Source organism: Trachurus trachurus (genome assembly GCF_905171665.1).
Source record: "Trachurus trachurus genome assembly, chromosome: 20".
NCBI lineage: Eukaryota > Metazoa > Chordata > Actinopteri > Carangiformes > Carangidae > Trachurus > Trachurus trachurus.
Window position 1 is genome coordinate 5,236,120 of NC_139911.1, and position 20,830 is coordinate 5,256,949.

The window sequence follows — 20,830 nt, forward strand, 5'->3', positions numbered from 1 at the left end:
CTCCCCCTCTCCCCTCTCTCTTCTCTAAAAACCCTCCATTTCTTCTCCTTCTTCCCCTGAGTGCTTTTAGCACCCTGTTGATCCCTTGGTAACCAGTAGAGTGGTGAAGCAACAAGGCTTTTCAACTCTCCATGGCACTCTTTCCTAGCTCTCTCCCTCTCTCTTGTCCCTTCCCTCCCTCCTTCCCTCCATCCCTCCCTCTCTCCCTCCGCTGATCTGAGGCCAAAAAAAATCCAACAGCGTCTTTGACAATGAAAGGAAGCAAAAAGCAAGGGGTTAGGGGACTTGGCCATCGGACAGCTGTAGCATTAGATTATTGAGAGTCATATAAGTGAGAGAGGAAGAGAAAAGGATGGGAGAGAGGGATGAGAGAGAGGGAGGGGGGAGAGAGGAGGGGGGTGGTGGCTGCAAAGTGCAGAGTCTTGTTACCTTCAAATGGATGGACAGGTTAGAGCAGGGAGAGAGAGAAGGAGGAGAGGAAGAAGAGCAGGAGGAGGAGGGAGGTAGCAGCTGTCAGCTCAGGAGGGAAAAAGCTGTATACACACATACACACACACATACACCAACACATATACACACACACTGCTTGAAGGTTGGGGCAAAGGGTGTGTGTTGAGGACCTGTCATCCTCCATCAACCACTGTCCTTTAGGAAACCTACTGTAACTGTGTGTGTGGTGTGTGTGTGTGTGTGTGTGTGTGTGTGTGTGTGTGTGTGTGTGTGTGTGTGTGTGTGTGTGTGTGTGTGTGTGTGTGTGTGTGTGTGTGTGTGTGTGTGTGTGTGTGTGTGTGTGTGTGTCATGCCATTAGCCGTGGGCAAGTACAACATGTAGCTGTTTGGGGAACCAGGGGATGGAGGGATGGAGGGATGGAGGGGGGGGGGGTTTCCTCCCTCCTGAGCCCATCTTTCGGCGTCAAGGGCTTAACAAGGACGGGTTCAGAGGTCACGGCAAATGGTGTGTTACCGGCCACCACCCCTCCTGCAGGGGTGAGGGTCCACATCTGTGCGGAACAGGCCTCCCTGTCAGACGATGTCACACACTCCGCTACAATGAGCCGTCTGTGCCGCGAGCAGAACAATGGAGGCCCGGAGGAGGAGGAGGAGGATATAGTAGTAGGAACAGTGAACAATGTGGTGCGTTCGCTGCCATGTAAAAAGTTAACGGAAACGAGCAATTTATCCTGCACGTTTAAAAAAAAAAATGGCCGTTGAAATATTTACAAAAGACCCGACCACCCTCCCTGAATCAGGCGGCTAAAAATATGAAACATTAATTGTGCTAGGTGGCGAACGAACGCCCCTTATGGAAACATTAAAACAAGCGGCCAACGCTAACAAACGACAGCAACGTGAGAAAAGAATTTGAGAGGTGTGAGCGAGGGAGAGGAGAAGAAAAAAAAGAAAGAAATAAGAGCAGAGGCGGCGGCTTTTTCCTCTTCCTCACAAAAGGTTAAGGAGCCATAATTGTGCTCTCATTACCTCCAGTAAATGCGGTCTGACTAAACACTGTACGACTGACAACACGGAGCGGCACTTCACACAGCACCGACATAGAAAGACAAGCTGCAGGTAATAACTCCTAATAGTCCTATTAAAGTTCCTTTGACCCTCACAAAGCAATTATAAAAATACTTTTCTATCCAAGGCGCTAAAAGAAACTTTTATGGCTCCACACGCAGATTGAACGACGACGTGTGCACTTCATAAAAAAAAAGAAAAGAAAAGAGCTGCAGCCTTCAGCCGCTGATGGATGACACGTCCAGTGTGTAGGATGACCTCGTCACGCATGTGTCAGTATTTACCATATACGGATCATTCTTCTTCTTACAATAGGTCTTTTATCCCACACACACACATACCCTTAGTGGAAACTGCCATTAGGGTCAAATTAGGCCCCAAAATGGCCTCCGTGATTTGATTGGACGTGACTGTTGCACCCGACGACCCGACCGCACCCTGCTCTCCATCCTTAACCCCGTCGCTCCCCGGCAGACCCTCGGACTCTAGAGCCATTAAGGCGGCCAATACGTCACCATCACTTGATTATGGGATGTATTTACATGCATGTTCATGGGGGGGAGAGAGAAACGTTTTAACAGTTAGTGGATGATGCAGGGGGGTCATCAGGAGCGTCTTCATGCTGACCACAAGTTCACTAAACGGTCCTTAATGGTTTTCAGCAGAGAGGGAAAAAAAAAAAAATCTGATCTGCGTTATATTGTTATGATGATGTCAGCGAATTGTTATTTCAATGAGGAGTTATTGTGTCAAGGCTCCTTCCAGTCAATGTTTCATTTGTTTGTCAAACTATTAGCTCCCTGCTGGGAGTGAGAACTGTTGCTCTGGGGGGGAAAAAATGTAAAAATCAAAGCGGTGTGACCCTGGTGACTGCCATGTCTCGCTTTGTGCATGTGTGTGAGAAACAGAGAGAGAGATAGAGAGGGAGGGAGGGAGGTCATGATACTGCAACGCTGTGTTTGTTTGCCAAGGAGAGAAGACGAGGCGGTGCCCGTCCTCTGATGAGGACATGTGTTGTCTTTCATATTTCACACCCGGCGCCCGTGAGCTGCGAGGAGGGGAGCGATCGCATCCCAGATTGGATGAACTATTCCTTTTGATAACGAGGAAATGGAGTCAAATATGTTGTTATTGTTGTTGTGGTGCCAGGTGAAGACATGGGGGAGCAGGAGAGGAGGAGGGGAGGGGGGGCGTGGCGGGCGGGTACCAGAAACCTGTTCTGAATTGAAACAAAGGTTTATGACACTGTAACGTGTTTGCTTTATGCACATTTGTGTCATTGCATGTGGAAAAAGACGTCAGGGAGAAACATTTAACGGCTTTAAATATCATTTCATGCACTTGTGGTAAATTTTCTGCAGCATATTTCTACGAAAGCAGCATTTTTATTCACATTATCGTGAACAACAGGAAACAGTATTATTATTGGAGAGGTTTTGTTTTCACTAATAAAATCTCTATTTTCAATTACATATCTTCCTTTGTTTGTTTTATTCCCACATGGCAGAGTTTAGTATCTCTTCGTCTTAATGAACACAGCCTCTCTGTGTTTTCGTGGCTTCTGGCTCATAAAAGTTTGGGCTCTGACGTGGATTTTACTTCTTCAAGCAAATTACGGGGACAGTCAGAATCCTGATGCTGTTAAGTAAATTAGATCAGAGATGTGAGGCTGCATTTATCCGCATCAGGACGTGGAGGGAGTGGGGTGGGGAGGGGATAGAGACGGACAGTGCTGTTTGTGGAGCTGACATTTGGAGAAAACAAAAGGCCCGTCTCACTCATTCTCCCTCTTTGTCTCTGCGCTCCGATCTTTGTCTCCTCTCCCCGTCTCCTGTCTCCGTCCCTGTCGGTCGCTGTGTGTGGAATACATCATCTACACGAGCGCCTGTTTCATATCAGGCCTGGACTGATCTATCAATGACACAGCTGCCTTCGCCGTAGCCCACTGCATCGTTAAATTGCACTTTAATTAAATTAGGCCTGCTAATTATGAGGGCTTAAATCAATCACCAGGTCAATAACAAAGGCCCGAGGCGGACGGAGAGGCCCGGGACTTTTTTTCTCCCCCCTCAAACCTCATCAATAACAGCCGCAACCGGAGCAGACCGCTCCCGTGGCCGAGCGCCGGAGGTTCAAACGGGCAGGAATTACTGTGAATTGAGTTATCGTCACCGGCTTTTTGTCCAGAGCATTTCTTCCTCTTACAAGCTCTGTGAATAATGTTGTTTGAATACAGTGGAAGTGTTTCAAAGAGGCCGAATGTGCGTGGCTTTTTTGTATTAGAATAGCACTTCAAAGGTTAAAGCAGATTAAGAGTTTCTGGTGCATGAAGAAAAGAAAGAGTTCAAAAAGAGGGATATTATGACTTTGCAGACACCTGGCTTTAGGTGTGGGGGACATGATTCTGAGGAGATAATCCTTGGGGCTGAGTGCCTGCACGGCCCCCCAGCTGAGCGGACGGTCCCAGCTGAATCCTGGGTCTTTACCCGAGCATTAAAAAGGAGCTCCGTGGTGCTTTTCACAGATTAATCATCATTTTGAGCTTATTAAGTGGGAGGACAGTCTGCTTTCCACTGCTCACAACGTTTAATCCATCTTTCAAACTGTGAAGGTCAGTGAGCGAATGTTACCCCCGTTGAAATAATAGCGGCTGTTTGAATTTCAATGAGCGCACCCACGGTTTCGGATCTGTATTGTAATTAAATACGTTTTCTTTTTCTTTCTTTTTCTTTTTTTCTCCAGTAATTTTAGGAGCCCCCCTGCAATTAAGAGCCGGATTCAGAATCACACTGACTTATCGAGTGGCACGGCGACTGCTGCCAATAAAACTCCACTCCCCTGCTCTGCCAAATTGTCATGTGAACTATTTAATACAACATTGACTTGCGATGCAAATGTATCAGCAGAGTAATAACGGCAGCACCGGGAGAGAAAATGTGGAGAGCAGCTATTCACACAAGGAACTCATTCATCCTCTATAGGATGTTTTAACACACTGTGACCTTAAACCCTAGATACACCGAACATGAAGGAGGGAGAAATGATGAAAAGGGAATGAGGGTGAATGATGTTGAACTATGAATAATTTAGTGGAAAGTAAAGCTTTGGTACACACTGCAGCGAGTTATTACGAGGGGAGGTGGGGGGTGTGGAGGTGGGGATGGGGGGGCAAGAGGCCTTTTCCACAGATCAGCGGTTGTTTGCTGCCTTGTTTGAGCAGGTGGAGGGGAGGGCGGAGTGAGGGAGCGCTGTGGGAGCAGTGTGGGGTGAGGACGGTGAGGTGTGGAGGAGGGGGGGGGGGGGGGGGGGGGTCTTTTCCATTTCGTTTTAATTGGAAGCTGAAATTCTTGGATAAGGGGAAAGGGAGGGGTGGGGGGGGGGCAGAAAGCCATTTGGCTGAGTCCTTGTTCTCAGCCGGGGCTAAACGAAGAGGGGCCGTGTTGGAGATGAGGGGCCAGTAATGAGGAGAGGGTCCCAAAAGACCTGGGCACAGCCACAGCAATCTAAGTGGACCCAGGAAGGTGGGGCAAGGGTGGGGGGGGGTGGGGGGGGCGGGGGGTGATGGGGATGTGGAGCGGAGAAGGAGGGAGGAGGAAAAGTCATCACTTCGCTTTGTTATTTCAATATAAAAAAGACATTTTTCTTTGTACGTGTGGAGACAGCGAAGGAAGCGAGCGATTCATCAAGATATCGATTGATCAAAGGAGCGCGTTAGCTCGTTAGCGCCGATGCTAATTCAGCAGCTACGTACATACGCAACCCGACCACAACAAGTGATTGCAATCAGCGACGAGATAAGAGCGCAGGGAAATCATCAGCGTCACAACAAACAAGACGGATCGGAGCGTGGATAGTCAATCTGAGACACACACACACACACACTTACACACCAAGGTATCTCTTCATATTTCAGCACCACATACAGTAACAACACACATACATAAACCCACCAACATGCAAAAACCAGCTCAGGTTTCTCTGCTCCACCATTTTCCAAAATGAAAATGCAGTCAGCGTGGTTCTGCTTGAAGTCATGAATGCATGTGGGAGCGTCGGGGTGTGTTGTGATGGGGCTCGGCGGGGGGGCCGTTCTATGCAACAGCTCCCTGGGCCTGTATACCTGCAGCATAAAGAGCGGGATTCAGCTGGAGAACTGCTGTGCAGGGAGACGCTCCGGCCATTACAGTGAACGCTGCTCACCACAATGACACCATTAAGACTACAGTATCTGGGCTGTTCCCACCTCAATGTGAGCATCCAGCCTTCAGACTCTGGTTATTACCGGTTTTTCTTTAAACGTAGGCTACACCACAGGTTTATCCCCCCCCAAAAAAAGTTCTTTGTTCTCATATACTCCAAATGGAGATTCATTCCACTGAAATATGAGGATTAAAGCTACCTGCAGATAGGTGATCTATCACCAGGAGCGTCACGTTACCATTATGAAAGTTACTGTTACACTTTCATGGCAGGCTACTGCAGTGGAGCGTGATTTAATTTGTCTTCCCGGCCGGTGAATTAATGCGTTGGTTGCGACGCTCCGACATCCAGGATTTTTTAAGATTCGGATGACAAACAGCAGGTTCCTTAATAAGAGAAGATAACAAAACTCAACATGACTCTCAGAGCAAGTGAATGCAACGCTGAAATCTGGGGTGGCACGATACTGAAGTTATTATTGTGATATCGCAACATAATTATTATATTTCTTTATCAACATCATTTTTTTTTAAATGTTGGTTCTTATCTGCCATGTTTTTATGTTTTTTTACCCATATTTTATTATATTTTTTAAATATATTTTAGTATTTGAACACTTTGTCACTTTATCATAAGTTAACCTACGTACAGGTACAGATAAAGTTACCTTGAGCTTGACATCTATTTAATCTAATAAGATCAATTGATTTTCTCTGTCTACAGTATCTAACTTAAATAATTGTTATTCCTGCAGGATGGGATTGTCAAGCAGACAGACTGACTAATAGTCATGCAAGACATATTCTTTGCAGTTTACATAATAAAAGACTGATACTTGGCATCTGTGGTACTGGATTTCTAGTGCTCTGTCTTCAGCTGCTGTGTGAGAGAGCACTAACAGAATGTTTTGGGGTGGGGAGAATAAAATCTGACGCTTCTGTTCGACTGAGTATCTGCACATTCACAGGCTCAGTCAGATCATCTCCATCCTGCACCGACGGCTGCCTCAACTGGTTCAATAGACGATAATGTTCAAGGACAATTTGTCTGAGCGTTTGATGCCGTGCCATTATGCTTCCACATACGTCTCTTTATGTGTCACTGTAAATTTTACTGTATTAACATGTAGATAAAAACTGGACCTAATCAGAGCAATACTGTACCTAAATGAATTCAAATAGTACCTCTTAGCAGCACAGTGGCTGGCTACCATGGCTACATCTGTAAGGAGGGAGCAGAAATAGACTGATTGGCGCTCTGCTTCCCTTTCTTTAGAAGCTTTCTATTCCTCCATCTCCTTGGGTGTGAAATTAAACCAACCCATTCCTCTCCGCTCGCATCCAACTGTGACCGCTTTTGTTCTCCGGCCAATGCAAATGAAACAGGGTCTCTCTACGGCCGAGGTGGCGACGAAGCCCCCCCCCACTCCATCTCATGTTTCTCCGTGGCCCCCGATAGATGTGGATGTTTACTGTCGGTCAGGGCCTTATTACATTCCTTCAGCAACTTAAAAGCATTGGCCCCCCTAATGGGACCTATAAAACAGTGAGAAAAGCCTATTGTGACAATGGAGCTCATTGTGTGCGAGTGAACTCATTTGGCACTCGGCAGAAAGTGGAACTGTGTGGCATATAAAAAAATAAAAAAAGAAAAGCTGTGAGGGAAAAGAGAGGGTGAAAGAAGAAAGAAATCAAGTAAATAGGAGTCAATGACTTCACTGTGGGAAACTGGGCTCCGTCAGTCACCAGGGTCTCTGCTTTTTAGCTGCAGCACAATACATGTTCATTAGTCTTTGTTTATCTCGTGTCCTCTTGGTCTTAAAGGTCCAATATCATATGAAGATAGATGTCCATGTTCTTGATCTGTTGTCCTTAAACCCACAAATTTATCGTCTTATGGATCAGGATACACCTGCCAGCAAAGTGAATTGATCCGACTAAAAAATGCAAGGAGATAAAAAACAAAATGATTCAGTGTTAAGAGTGTACGGCTTCCTCTCCCTGCTTTGTCCCCATGTTGCCCGGGCTGGTTTGACTCCCTTGTTTTATTCCCTGAAATCATTATTGTCTTCGGCTAAGGTGCCCCTGCTCCCCGTGATTTGTGGGTAATGAGCTGGCACCCCCCTGCCCGTGTTCAATTATTCTCATTGAGAAAGTGATTTCTCACTCCACGGAGCAAATCGGAGAAGGCAAATGCGTGAACTCTAATCAAGAATGAACACATTCACGAGCAGCGGCGCGGAGAAGGATAGCCGTCCCCGATAGCGCAGAGGTGCCGCACATGTGGACGAAAAAGACGGAGAAGAGGGTAAAAGGGACAGATGAGTGAGAGTCACTGAGGTAAGGAGGTTTTTAACCACCTGTTCCTGCAGAACCCTGGTTTACTACATCCATCTGCAAACATACCTGCATGTCTGACACTTGATATGTCACTTTGCATAATTAAAACTCAGGATATGAAGATGTCTATATGTTACTTTCAGTATTATATAAAAGCTTAATTGTGATTTGTTAATTGTAATGCAGAATTAAGTGTTGAACACTATTTGTTAGATCTTATTTCGTTTCTATTAACAATAAAACTTGGTGGGAAAAAGATTTTTTTTTATTCTCAGGGCGAGTTTTTTTTGCATATAAATAGTCAAATTTGAAAGACGGCACAAAAGGCTCATGGGAATTTCAGAAAACATTGCTATCAGCCTTCTAAAGCCTGAATCAGCCAAAGTCTAATCTGAACAATCTACTAGCGCACACACACACACATCCGTATAGACACACATGCAGCCTGCAGAGCACGACAGGTTAAACATTTTCAGGCTAGAGTACAGCTGATAGAGAAGAGTGCTGGCAACTTCCAAAAAATGTCTGCCGCCTCCTCTCCTGTTCAAACAAGATAAGGAGAGAGACGTGATTTGCACAATTTTCAATAAAGCGAGAGAGGCAAAGAAAATAAAGCAGAGCAAGAGCAAACCAGACAGATCTTGTTTTTTAAGGGGGGAAAAGAAACGACCAGCGTGGAGTTTGAATTTGTCACAGAACAACATACAATGTTTCTTCTCCTTCTTCTTCTGATGATGATAATGAGCAGAGCAGCATCCTCAGCTGTGTTCTTATTGGAGGCCTTTTCACCGGCCGTCCTTGGGAGCTACTACATTTGTCTGCTGGTTATGTGCTTGGGATTAAGTTGTGAAAGTTGTCCTGAATTGTTAAGCGCTTATTCCTATCATTCTCATTCTGTGTGAGTGTGTGTGTGTGTGTGTGTGTGTGTGTGTGAGAGAGTGAGAGAGAGAGAGTGTGTGTGATAGAGAGAGGGAGAAGGTGAGAGAGGAGCCGACCTGAATGCTAATAAACACAGAGCCGAGTGAGAAAAGCTTCTGGGCAGAGAAGGTGCTGGATGGTGAACTGTCGTGGTCTCAATATAAATCACACACACACACACACACATCATGTCTTACAGCGATTATCACCGCCGTCTATTTCTAATAAAGATGTTAAGTTAATAATGAGATGTTAAATTGCCTTATTTTCATAATTGCTCTATTCTGCCTGCTGTGGAATGAACCAACTAAATGATGCTACCGACTGTGTGTATGTTACCTGCTAAAACCACATGGCTTTTGGTGTCTACACAGCTTGTGGCTGAGACACATTAGGTGACACTAGACTTTGTTGTAAATCAGAATCAGAGGAACAGTTTTGCTCTTTTAGATCCTCAGAAAAGGAGAACAGTGATAATAGTGACATCTTGAGGGATGGTTCCCAAAATTGAAATTTCACTCATTATGTACTCACCCTCATCCAAATTTGACGAACCGGGAAGAGAAGCTTCCGCTACAAACAAGCTTGAAATATAGACTTATTTAATTTTTTTCGGGACAATTTCGCATTTCGGGGCTTCAATACAAGAGGGACATTACATACGAGCAGCATGGAGGTATTTGGATGTTTTTTGGTGTGTCTTTTTGTTACAAAGACAGTTGCACTGCTACGCCGTGACCCCCTGTAACTCAGAGAAGGCACGGAGGACTCTGAAACTTCTCCCAGCCCTTAGTCGACATGAGAAAATTTCAATTTTGGGTGAACTATCCACTATTACAACTCCTAAAAGCCTTTAAACCTAATAATAAGCCTAATAATGAACATCATTAGCAAGAACACAGATGTAATAAAAGTTGTGTTTTCTTGTTTTCAGTTCACTGACCGACAATAACGTTGGTCAACAAGCTTCTACAAGTGGAGGTGAAATGCTCAGACCCACTTAGAGGTGAAAAGAGGAGGTGAGTGGTTGTAAATGAGGCTTAGAAAGCAGCGCAGCAAAACAAACCCAGGGTCTGTCAGGGGTCGTGACGTCCTGACGGCGGTTCAATGGCAACGGCTTATTAAGTGAGGAGGAGGAGCCACTGCTGAGGCTCAGGGGCCACATTGTTCTCCACTGGATCTGAGTGTTTCTGCTGAGCTGCCATGCCAATGCCGAGCCAAGTGTCGTTCTGCACTTTTGAATGCTAAGTGTGTTCTCATTGGGAACAAATAATGCACAATTAGAGCCCACGTGAGTCCAAAATGATGAAAAAAAATGAAATTTGAGCGAAGGACATGGTCGCCATCTTGGCTATGAAGCGGAGGGACGTCAAACATGTGAATGCACTCTCTAAACTGACTGAAACCTAATGGTTGTTTCATACACCTGCCTGTGAAGCTATGAATAAGAATGAATGAATTCATATGAATGAAGATTTTTGCAGTGTAGAGAGAAATGGAAAAGAAAAGATGCTTAAAAGAGGAAAAGAATAAAAGGAAAGATGTCTTTTTGGTGAGTACTACTACTGACTGAGCTCTCAGTGTTTGCTGATCACACAGCAGCTCCTACTGGTCAGAGCCACAGGGCAACAATTAGAGAAGACATGCTGAGTACAGTACATCATGCATGTATGCATACACTCACACACCGGAGTGTGTTTTTTCTGTGGCCCTCTCCTCCACCTCTGTGACGGCCGTGGAGCTGGCTGACCCTCCCGTGTGTGTTTCTGGGAGAGTTGAGAGTTGAGGGTCTGGATAAGTGCAAAGTCCTCTCTGCAGACACAGGACACCACGGAGACGGAGCGGCTGACTGCACCGCTCTGGAATGTGGTTTGCAGTTTTTTTCTGCACGCAAAAGACCCCCTCCACCCCCCACCCGATTCTTAATCAAACATCCACCCAGGTTTTACCCAAAACATCATGAATGGACTCGTACAGACAGCGCTGGACGGAGGGGACACAAGGCAGAGGGAGGCTGAGCTCACCTGTTCATCACTCACCCAGAGAGACAGGTGGAGACAGAGAGAGACAGGCAGGGTTTGTCGGTGGGGTGTGTGTGTGTGTGTGTGTGTGTGGGTGTGTGTGTGTGTGTGTGTGTGTGAGGGGGGGGGGGGGGGGGGGGGTTATTGCTATGTTTGCTCTCCATGCTCAACTGCTCTAACATTGCCTGCAGCTCGCCTCAGGGTCTGCACACTGTGTGGGCTCCACCACAACAGGCTAGTCAGGAGAGTACACACACTCACTCAGAGAGTTCACAAACCAACTACGGCTCAGAGAATTAAACGCTAACTTTTGTGCAGAATTGACTCGCCCAAGGGTTTTCTTTCAAAGTGTCCCAAGTTTTTCTTCTTTTTTCTCCCTCTGAAACTCCTTCACTTCAGGACTTGGTCTGATTCTGAGGAGCTTTTCACTGTAGTCAATTTATTTTTGTTCATTCTTTAGTTTGTTTTCAAATGTTTTTTTTCCCCTGGGGGTGCTCTCTGGTGGCTGAGAGGTTAGAGAGTAATACGTCCCATATCGACTCTGGCCTTCATGCAGGAGATCAACAACCAAGAGTGCGTCCACTAACCGGACTTGGGATGACTTAAATAACTACCTATCTATCATGTTGTTTTAATGCTGTTGCTTTGTTTTATCCCATCTAAGTACTGTGATCTATATTTTATTTACTGTATTATCTTATCCTGACTGTGTAGTGTACTTTTGTAGTTTTTTTTGTTATTTTATTTATTATATTGTTTTTATTCTATGTAGATGTTAATTTAATTTATTTATCAGGGACTGCGGATGCAAATTAGCGGCTCTGTTATAATCTGGCATATTTACAATAGTATTTTTTTTTACTATTGTTCACCAATATGCATTGTCCCTATCCAAATAAAGTATTATTATTATCACCAGTCTGACTCCTGACCGGGACAGTCATTTACTGCACGTCTGTTCCCCCATTCTCTTTCCCTGTTTGCTGTCAAACCTCCACTGTCTAAGAAATACAAAAATGTCTGAAAAATAACATTTAACCTTCTGCCATGTAAAGATTTCCACTGAAATCACTGTCATAATGACAGACACAAGCAAAACACACTGACCTGTGTTTAAAGGGAAATATCTGGGTGAGCCGGTGGTGTTGATATTTTTGTCTTTGACTTGTTTCAGCGCGTTTGACTGAAAATCAATAGACATATTATTTCCCAAAGGTCTGAGAGCAGTTGAATGTGAGAGAGAGGTCTCGCCAAAACAGACTAAAACTGTGGTTGACTCAGGAGATTACAATGACATTAAAAAGGTCTATAATCAATACAAATGAAGGTGTTCTCATTAACTTGGCTTCATTTTAAATAGCCATTAAGTGTATAGATGACCCTGTGTGAAGACCTGTACAGCAAAACATCTTCTGGCTTCTGACTCAAGTTAGAAAAACAACATGTTATTGATGAATCAGTTGACAAATGGTAATTTGTGTTTGTTTTGGGGAGGGGGAGGGCTTTGATGTGAAGATATGAAAGTGAAGGAGCGTGTTGTGTTGTGTTTGCGCAGCCAGCCAGCGCCTCGGAGCTGAACAGACTCGTCTTCTTTTCAACCTGCTGCCTGCCGGCTGCGTGATTTCGCCGGGCACCTCGCCACTTTGGGTTTTCCTTTAAAACTCGCCAGACAAGGTGTCTCATTTAGACAACAAAGAGAGGGAGGCACTTGGACAGCTGGAGGCTTGATCAAAGATGTCTGATCAGAGCTGCTGCGGCTCACACATGTTTTGGACTCGGTTATGTAACAGATTTGTTTAGTTTTTTTTTTTACGTCTCTTTTTCAGCTCGTCTTGTTGAAACAGCGTTTTCATCACCGCGTACAAGACGCCAGGAAAATAATAAATGACTAAATGATTTCAGATAACTATTTGTAAACACAATAATGAACATTTACATTATCATATCTCTGCCTTTCACCAGCTCAGCCTCCCTTCTTATGAGCCACTGGGTGTAACCCCTGTATGACTGACAGCTGCTGTGGGTCCCACCCTCTGGTCCAGCTGATGATAATGGCCCCTGGTCCCCTCATCAAGGCCACACAATAATAATAATACTGAGGGGAAGCACTCAGCCAGCTCCAAATGGGTGTAAGCGTATGTGTTTGTGTGTGTGATGCTGAGCGGGGAAGGCCCATTAGCATTCATCAGTGGAATAACAGGCCGGTTAATGTCAGCTGTTTATATAAAGAATAACTCATAAGGCCTTGGTGTTTATGGGCTGACAGTTGGCAGGGTGTGTGTGTGTGTCTGTGTGTGTGTATAAAGGGATTTGGGGACTGGAGGTCATGAAGTCTCAGATGGGACCTCTTGACACTGAATTTATTGACTGGTTTTCTAAATATAGAGACACTTATCTCACTTAAGAGATAATATATACGTATATATATATTCTATAAATGTGCAGCTGTGTTTAAAGAGGGTAGATGCTGATATGGCTTAGTGGACTGCTTGGATTTATGTGTGGTCTTTACATTTGTGAACCAATAGTAGCCAAATATTGATCTTTAAAGGGATAGTTCAGATAGGAGATGGAGTTGTTTTAGAGGTAAATTCATGCAAAACCGCTGATGCGTGTTGCCTTCAGGGACAGTTTTTCAGCAAGCAGTCTCTCTTTTTACCTCGAAAACAACTCTCCATCTCGTAACGTTCTGTCATATCTCATAGCGTGGTGAATGTGCAGGTCACAACTTGTCCACCAGAGCGTTTTGGAGTTGTTGGATTGTGTATTTGATGAGTTTGATGAGGGAAACCAAGAAATCCCATTAGCCTCCATAGCGTAGCTCTGAGCAGCTCGCCACTCTGCTTCGCCGTTCTAAAAATAGCTTGCACCGACAAATAAAGCTGACAAACCTACTGCTAAAACTATAGTGATTATGGCAATGGGCCAATTTGCCAAAATGTTGAACTATCCCTTTAAAGAAACCAGAGTGTGTAATCTAAAAAAAAAAAAGCTCTCTCTGATTCACCCGGCTGCAGATTCCTCCATCACCTCTGAGCTCTGCAGCTGACGACAGAATCACAGATTTGCACCGTCGCTGGTGTCGTGCATCCAACTTTCCCCAGAAACTCTTTGAAGCGTTGAAGTCAATGTTCCTGACTTCACATTCCTAATTCATAGCAGGGGGGGGGGGGGGGGGGGGGGGTGGAAAGGCCTGCTTAAATATAAATGCTGAACTAAAGCACTTTAAGAGTGTGCACCGGGCAGAACAGAGCAGCATCGCACAGATCAGCTGCTAAAGGGAACAGATTTGATGAGCGAGTGCTTCAAAAAAAACTTTAGGAGGATTCTAAATATATATAAAGTAAAGAAGTGATGCTGCCGGAGCTCGACACACACCCACACACACACATATACATACACAAAGCTGTGTGTGCGTCATTTGTTCTGCAGAGAAATGAGAGCAATGCCCTTTCTTAGCTTTCATCATCTTTTGCTTTTATCTTTACCCATAAAGCGGAACAATGAAGTACAGAAGATAAATAATCCGCGATAAACAAACAAGTGCTAATTGGTGTGATTTTCCTAAAACCTTGGGATATATATATGTGTGTGCGTACGTGTGTCAACTCATTATCTCTGCCAGCGCCTTAGCACTGATCACAATTCCCTTTAATTAACCCACTCGGTGCTGCTTCCCTGCCTGTCCGTCAAAAAGACAAAGAAAAACAGAAATATCACGGCGGTGGCAGTGGCAGCGTGTGTGGGAGGAACGGCAACCATCAAGGCTGAGACACAGTGAGTGAAGGAGGGAAACAATTGGCTAATTAAGTGCCTATTTGAAACCTACACTGTGTCGCCTCTAATGAGCAGATTTGTGTGTTGTGAACCATTTTGGTCACATTTACTGTCAGATTACAGAGACTCAGGTAGCATCAAGCACCAGTGGGTTCTTACAGTACACTGTGAAGCTCCTGCTGTTTCTCAGGAAGTGTTTACAGCCTGATGTTGGTTGGTATGAAAAAGGTATGAAATGGGATTTCAATGTGTTGTTTGATTATAAAGCTGCTCTAGTTTCTATATTAACACTGTGAAAGTATCAAAGCCTCAGTCCACAGAGAAACACAGCCTGTATTCAGAAACTGAGCCTTTAAACAGCCGTCAGGACTTCCTGTGACTTTATGATGTCACAACTAAGCCCCACCCACCTGGACCTACCATGCAGCACCACTATTCATCCTCTCATGTATCAACACTTTAAAGGGATAGTTCAACATTTTGGCAAATTGACCCATTGCCATAATCCCTATAGTCATAGCAGTAGGTTCATTACCTTTATTTGTCGATGCAAGCTATTTTTAGAACGACGGAGCAGAGTCACGAGCTGCTCAGAGCTACGCTACGGAGGCTCAGGGGATTTCTTGGTTTCCCTCATCAAACTCATTTAATACACAATCCAACAACTCCAAAACGCTCTGGTGGACAAGTTGTGACCTGCACATTCACCACACTATGAGATAATAACACAACGTTACCAGACAGAGTTGTTTTAGAGGGAAATACAGAGACTGCTTGATGAAAAACTGTCCCTGAAGGCAACGCACATCAGCGGTTTTGCATGAATTTACCTCTAAAACAACTCTGTCTGGTAACATTCTGTTATTATCTCATAGCGTGGTGAATGTGCAGGTCACAACTTGTCCACCAGAGTGTTGTGGAGTTGTTGGATTGTGTATTTGATGAGTTTGATGAGGGAAACCAAGAAATCCCATGAGCCTCCGTAGCGTAGCTCTGAGCAGCTCACGGCTCTGCTCCGCTGTTCTAAAAATAGCTTGCACCGACAAATAAAGGTAACGTACCTACTGCTATGACTATAGGGATTATGGCAATGGGCCAATTTGCCAAAATGTTGAACTATCCCTTTAAATTCTGCACCAGAAAAGTGTGAAAAATGCAAAGGTTCTACAGACACGTGTTCTTTTTCATGTTTCCACATGACTTCAGCTTCCTTCCTGTCAGGAGATTTAAGAAGAAGGTGAGTAATAACACGAACAATAGTTTCCACACCCTGCACTGACATCACTTTAAGCCAGAGACAAAACAGTGTAAATCTAGACGTTGAGATACTCTAAATACTTCTCCACCAATGATAATAACACGGGCCAGATGGATTTTCAATGAGTCTAGAAAGAGGACTCTTTGACATTTATGCGATAATCCTGGAGCACAACGCAGGAAAACGTGTCTGTGAAATAAACCAACAGCCAAAGGTTCGGTAGCTTGGCTCTTTCATATTCTAATGGTTTATTACTTCCTCGTTGGCTCTTGCATCACCTCTGCACATTTCACGCCCTCTGGTTGCTCTTCTCTTCTGCTCCAACATGAAGCAGAGATCGATTAAACACCTCCTACACGGGTCAGAGCGAGTAGCCGAGGCGGGCGACGGGCAAAGACCGAGAGAAATCCTCTTCACGTGGAGCTCGGCGTGTCTGACACCTCCCAAGGTCATTTCTGTTCTCCCAGCAGAGAGCCTCTGTCACTTTTAATAACTTTTAAAAGGGAATATTTTTCTCTCTCCTCCCTGACAGGCTGAGGAGGAGAGGGACCAGTCACGGAGTCGAGACAATCACAAAGTGCCGACAGAGCGAGGAGGTGTGAAGTGAGGAGACAAGGCTGCGATGACTAAGAGTGTTCGCCGTTACTTTATAAAAAAGAAAATAAAAAAAGGCAGAACAGAAGCAGCGAAGTCTGATGTCAGCCTCTGTTTTTCGGCTTCGCGTCGGCTCGGTCAGCGCTCACCACTCTGTTATCTGTCACTACTGTTGTTACGTTACCCCGCGATACGACACACTGTGACACAAAACAGAGTAGAAACACATGTGCCAGTCATGCTGAGGAAATACATCCACTCACACTGACTTATGTTACATGTTGCTGTCACTCAGAGGGATGAATCATAGGAAATAAAGATATTCTAGTATCCATATAACAGTTTGTTCACAGTTTATAGTTACTACTCCTTTCAACAGGGATGTACGGATCCAGGAAGCAGTGCATTGCTGTGGCAGAGAGAGTAACTGTCCCACCATGACTGAACTAATCTGAGAGGAAGACATGGACATTAATGTGTGTTTAATGTGGATTCGACACGTCACAGCTGACACCTTGTCCATTTAATAAGGTCAATAAGAGGGTAGATGCTGATCTGGCTTAGTGGACTGCTTGAATTTATTCATGATCTTTGCATTTGTGAACCAATAGTAGCCAAATATTGACCTTTAAAGGGATAGTTCAACATATTGGAAAATTGTCCCATTGCCATAATCTCTATTGTTTTAGCAGTAGGTTCGTTACCTTTATTTGTCGGTGCAAGCTGTTTTTAGAACAGTGGAGCAGAGCCACAAGCTGCTCAGAGCTATGCTAAGGAGGCTAATGGGATTTCTTGGTTTCCCTCATCAAATACACAATCCAACATCTCCAAAATGCTCTCGTGGACAAGTTGTGACCTGCACATTCACCACGCTATGAGATAATAACAGAACGTTATGAGACAAGAGTTGTTTTCGAGGTAAATACAGAGACTGTTTGCTGAAAAACTGTCCCTGAAGGGAACGTGCATCAGCGGTTTTGCATGAAACTACCTTTAACAGGCATCCATCTCGTAACGTTCTGTTATTATCTCATAGCGTGGTGAATGTGCAGGTCACAACTTGTCCACCAGAGCGTTTTGGAGTTGTTGGATTGTGTATTTGATGAGTTTGATGAGGGAAACCAAGAAATCCCATGAGCCTCCGTAGCGTAGCTCTGAGCAGCTTGCGGCTCTGCTCCGCCGTTCTAAAAATAGCTTGCACCGACAATTAAAGGTAACAAACCTACTGCTATGACTATAGCGATGGGCCAATTTGCAAAATGTTGAACTATCCCTTTAACCCATGACTACTGACTGTTTCGTTTTTTTTGACTGTACCTGCTCCTGTCTGTCGAGCCACTGGTCCACCATCGGGTGGTTGGCGCTGAGGGAGGAGCGCGTCAACTCTCTCTGGAACTGACCGGTCCAGCCGCTGGCGTCCCGCGGCAAACTGCGGTAGGCGTGGGCTCCTCGGCCCTGCGGAGGAGAAGAAAAAGAAGAAGAAGGTGGAGAGATTAACATCACGCTGTCGTGACTGTGACACCAAAGCTACTGTCAGAAAGAAGATTTACTCCGCATTGATCGCACCACAAAGGACCGACCAGGCGCATCTGAAATCCTTTCTCGACAAACAGATTCAAATACTGATCCGTGCCCCAGTTTTTTTTTCTTTTTCGGGCCTTTAAACAGGCAGTTTGGAGGATTAGTGTTATCTACAGTGGCTGGATGACAGACATTTTGTGGTGGGAGGTGGTGGTTAGTTTGTCTTGGAGCTGAGCCACACACCAAACGTGAACGAGTTGTTCATTCAAGTCTCACTCCATCTCACCCTCACCCCGTAACCCCTCCACTCCCCCTCCTCCTCACGTCTGAAAAACCCAGAGCTGCTAATAAGAGGCCTCTTATAATAAGACGGCCACAGCTGAGCTCTTCCATTACACAAAGAGCACCTTCCAAAAATGCTGCTGCCAAGGTAATGTCAAACACCAGCAGACCTCAGCAGACTGAATTACAATGGCCACGAGCACAAAAACACACACACACAAGTGCACAAGATTACATTCCAGACATGCTAGCCTCGGCTTTGAAACCGCTGTGATTGAAGGACATGCTGGCTGAAGCTCTCTGAATAAAAATGAATGCAAATTGATATTAAAAAAAATCACAGCGGAGAAGACAATGATTCACAGAGACTGACAAACAGAGTGAGAATCATTTAGGGTCTGATGAGTTACGAAATGGCAGCGGAGGAGCGACGAGAGCGACAGAGCAGAAGTTTGGATTTCTTTAATGAGGTGTCACACAACAAAAGAGCAGACACACAAAACTTGAAGAAGGAGAAGAAAAACAGCTCCTGAGTGGCTTAGTGCAGCCGGTGAGACAGGATGAGAGGCAGCCGGAAACACCAACAAAGGCAAATCAAAACAAGTTGCTCAGCAAGTTACAGAAGAGGAGAGAAGGAGAGGCTGACGCACTGCATAATGTAAGAGGCCATGTGTGTTTTAATGCAGCTGAATGCAGCATGACGAGGCGCGAGGAAGCTCGGCAGACAGGACTGTAAAACTCAGCCGGACGCGTGGGGCTCCGCAGAGACGGCCCCTGATAGCCATCACGGCCTCGCTCCCCCACCCCGGCTAATGTGATGCAGCACGCACGCACGCACGCTGCGACACAGGGACCCGCTCTCCACAAACTTTTACGACATATCACATCGTAAAAAAAAAAAAAAAAAGCCAGATACCAGAGAGGTAACAGTAAATCAACGCGCTCATATCCACCGGCTGATTCCTTTTAGTTTAGTGCTAAGCGTGGAGAACAGTGGGTACGAGGTATTGTAAAGTCATTGGGAGACGTGATGAGTTTACAGCGACCGAGGAGTCCCATCGGCTCATAGTGTGGAGATTTAGCAGAACCGAGCCCCGATTGGACGGATCGTGGCAGTGTGAAATGACCCCAGACAATAAAGAGAGTCTATATGTGTGTGTCTATGTGTGTTGCTGCTGTGTGCATGTGCATGGCCTGCATCCATACGCTCTCTGGCAGCGTTTATCACTGATGTACGATCCCCCGAAGAACAACGTTAACGCCAGGACTAAAATACTGTATATCAAAGTCAGCGCTGACTAATACACTGAACATCTGGCACTGAAATAAATAAATAAATAAAATAAAATAAACTTCATCTCTGACTGACGGAGACTATATGACAGTGGGATGTATGAAAAAGAGATAGTGAAGATTATGTGGACTAAGACTGGGAGGGGAAAAAAATGTAATAGCCCTGTCAGAGACTGGACAATAAAAATGACAGCGGCCGGTGTTGGCTCGTTATTCCTCATCCCACCAGCCACCGGTGACGGGAAGATGACTCCAATTGATTTAATTTAGATAACTGATCACCTGAAAATGTATTCAAACTGAACTTTTTGTTTGCCCTTGTCAATTTTAAGCAATCATTTAAAGTTTGAAGTCACGTCAAAGGAAAAAAAGCAATCAATTAAACCACTAATAATCTGTGGTGTAATGTCACAGCTACAGTTCTTAATCACAGGGTGCAGTTATTTGTTAAATCCTGTTATGTAAAACCTGGAAGCCGGGAAATATTAATATCCCGCGGAGTGTAAACAGACACGGATCGAGGGGGGGCCACGCTGCAGGAGAAAGTCTCAACGAGCTCCTCTTGACTCTCCTGCCTCTTATGTGTTTTATTCTCTGTGAGCGAACAAACACTCACATGTTTGCTCAGTTTGGCTCGGACGAAAAAAAAGGTTTTCTGACAAAATGAAAAAGTCACCCCCCCCCCCCTTTAAAAACGTTCCCCCTCCGCCCCCCTGCTGCAGAGCGTGCTGCTGCGCTGTCGGAGCTCTGTGAACTCCGGGATCTTTAAATCGTGTTATCAGACGACGCTTCTCGACAAGCTAATCATGTGCAGGGTTGCCGTGGCACGTTCCGAGCACTTCTTTTTCTAACCTCCCCCGTTTCATCGGGAACGTTTCCTTTTCTCTGCAAGAAGCAGAGGTTTATAAGCACCATGTGGGGGCAGCCATTTTGAGAAGTTAATTGGCTTCCTTTCTCTTTTTGGAAGCTGCAGGGGAGGGTGTACCTGAGCTTCGCTGTTTTTCTTTCTTTTTAGGACATAATCAGAGGCTTAGCAAGCCTCAGAAAAAAGGTGAATTTTGAACAAAGGGAAGGGGGTTTAACAATCTGCGCTCGTCTTTTTGGAAGAA

General features: G+C 45.1%; 1 protein-coding gene across 2 annotated transcripts in view; it reads right to left on the bottom strand.

Moving 5' to 3' along the window:
* LOC311003773 (partitioning defective 3 homolog) overlaps nucleotides 1-20,830 on the bottom strand; it is a 377,802-nt gene that overhangs the window by 200,069 nt on the left and 156,903 nt on the right. For both annotated transcript variants that reach the window (XM_083995614.1, XM_083995613.1), the window contains exon 5: nucleotides 17,943-18,080. In XM_083995614.1, coding sequence (XP_083851740.1) covers nucleotides 17,943-18,080 — 138 coding nt within the window. The remainder of the gene's footprint in view (nucleotides 1-17,942; nucleotides 18,081-20,830) is intronic.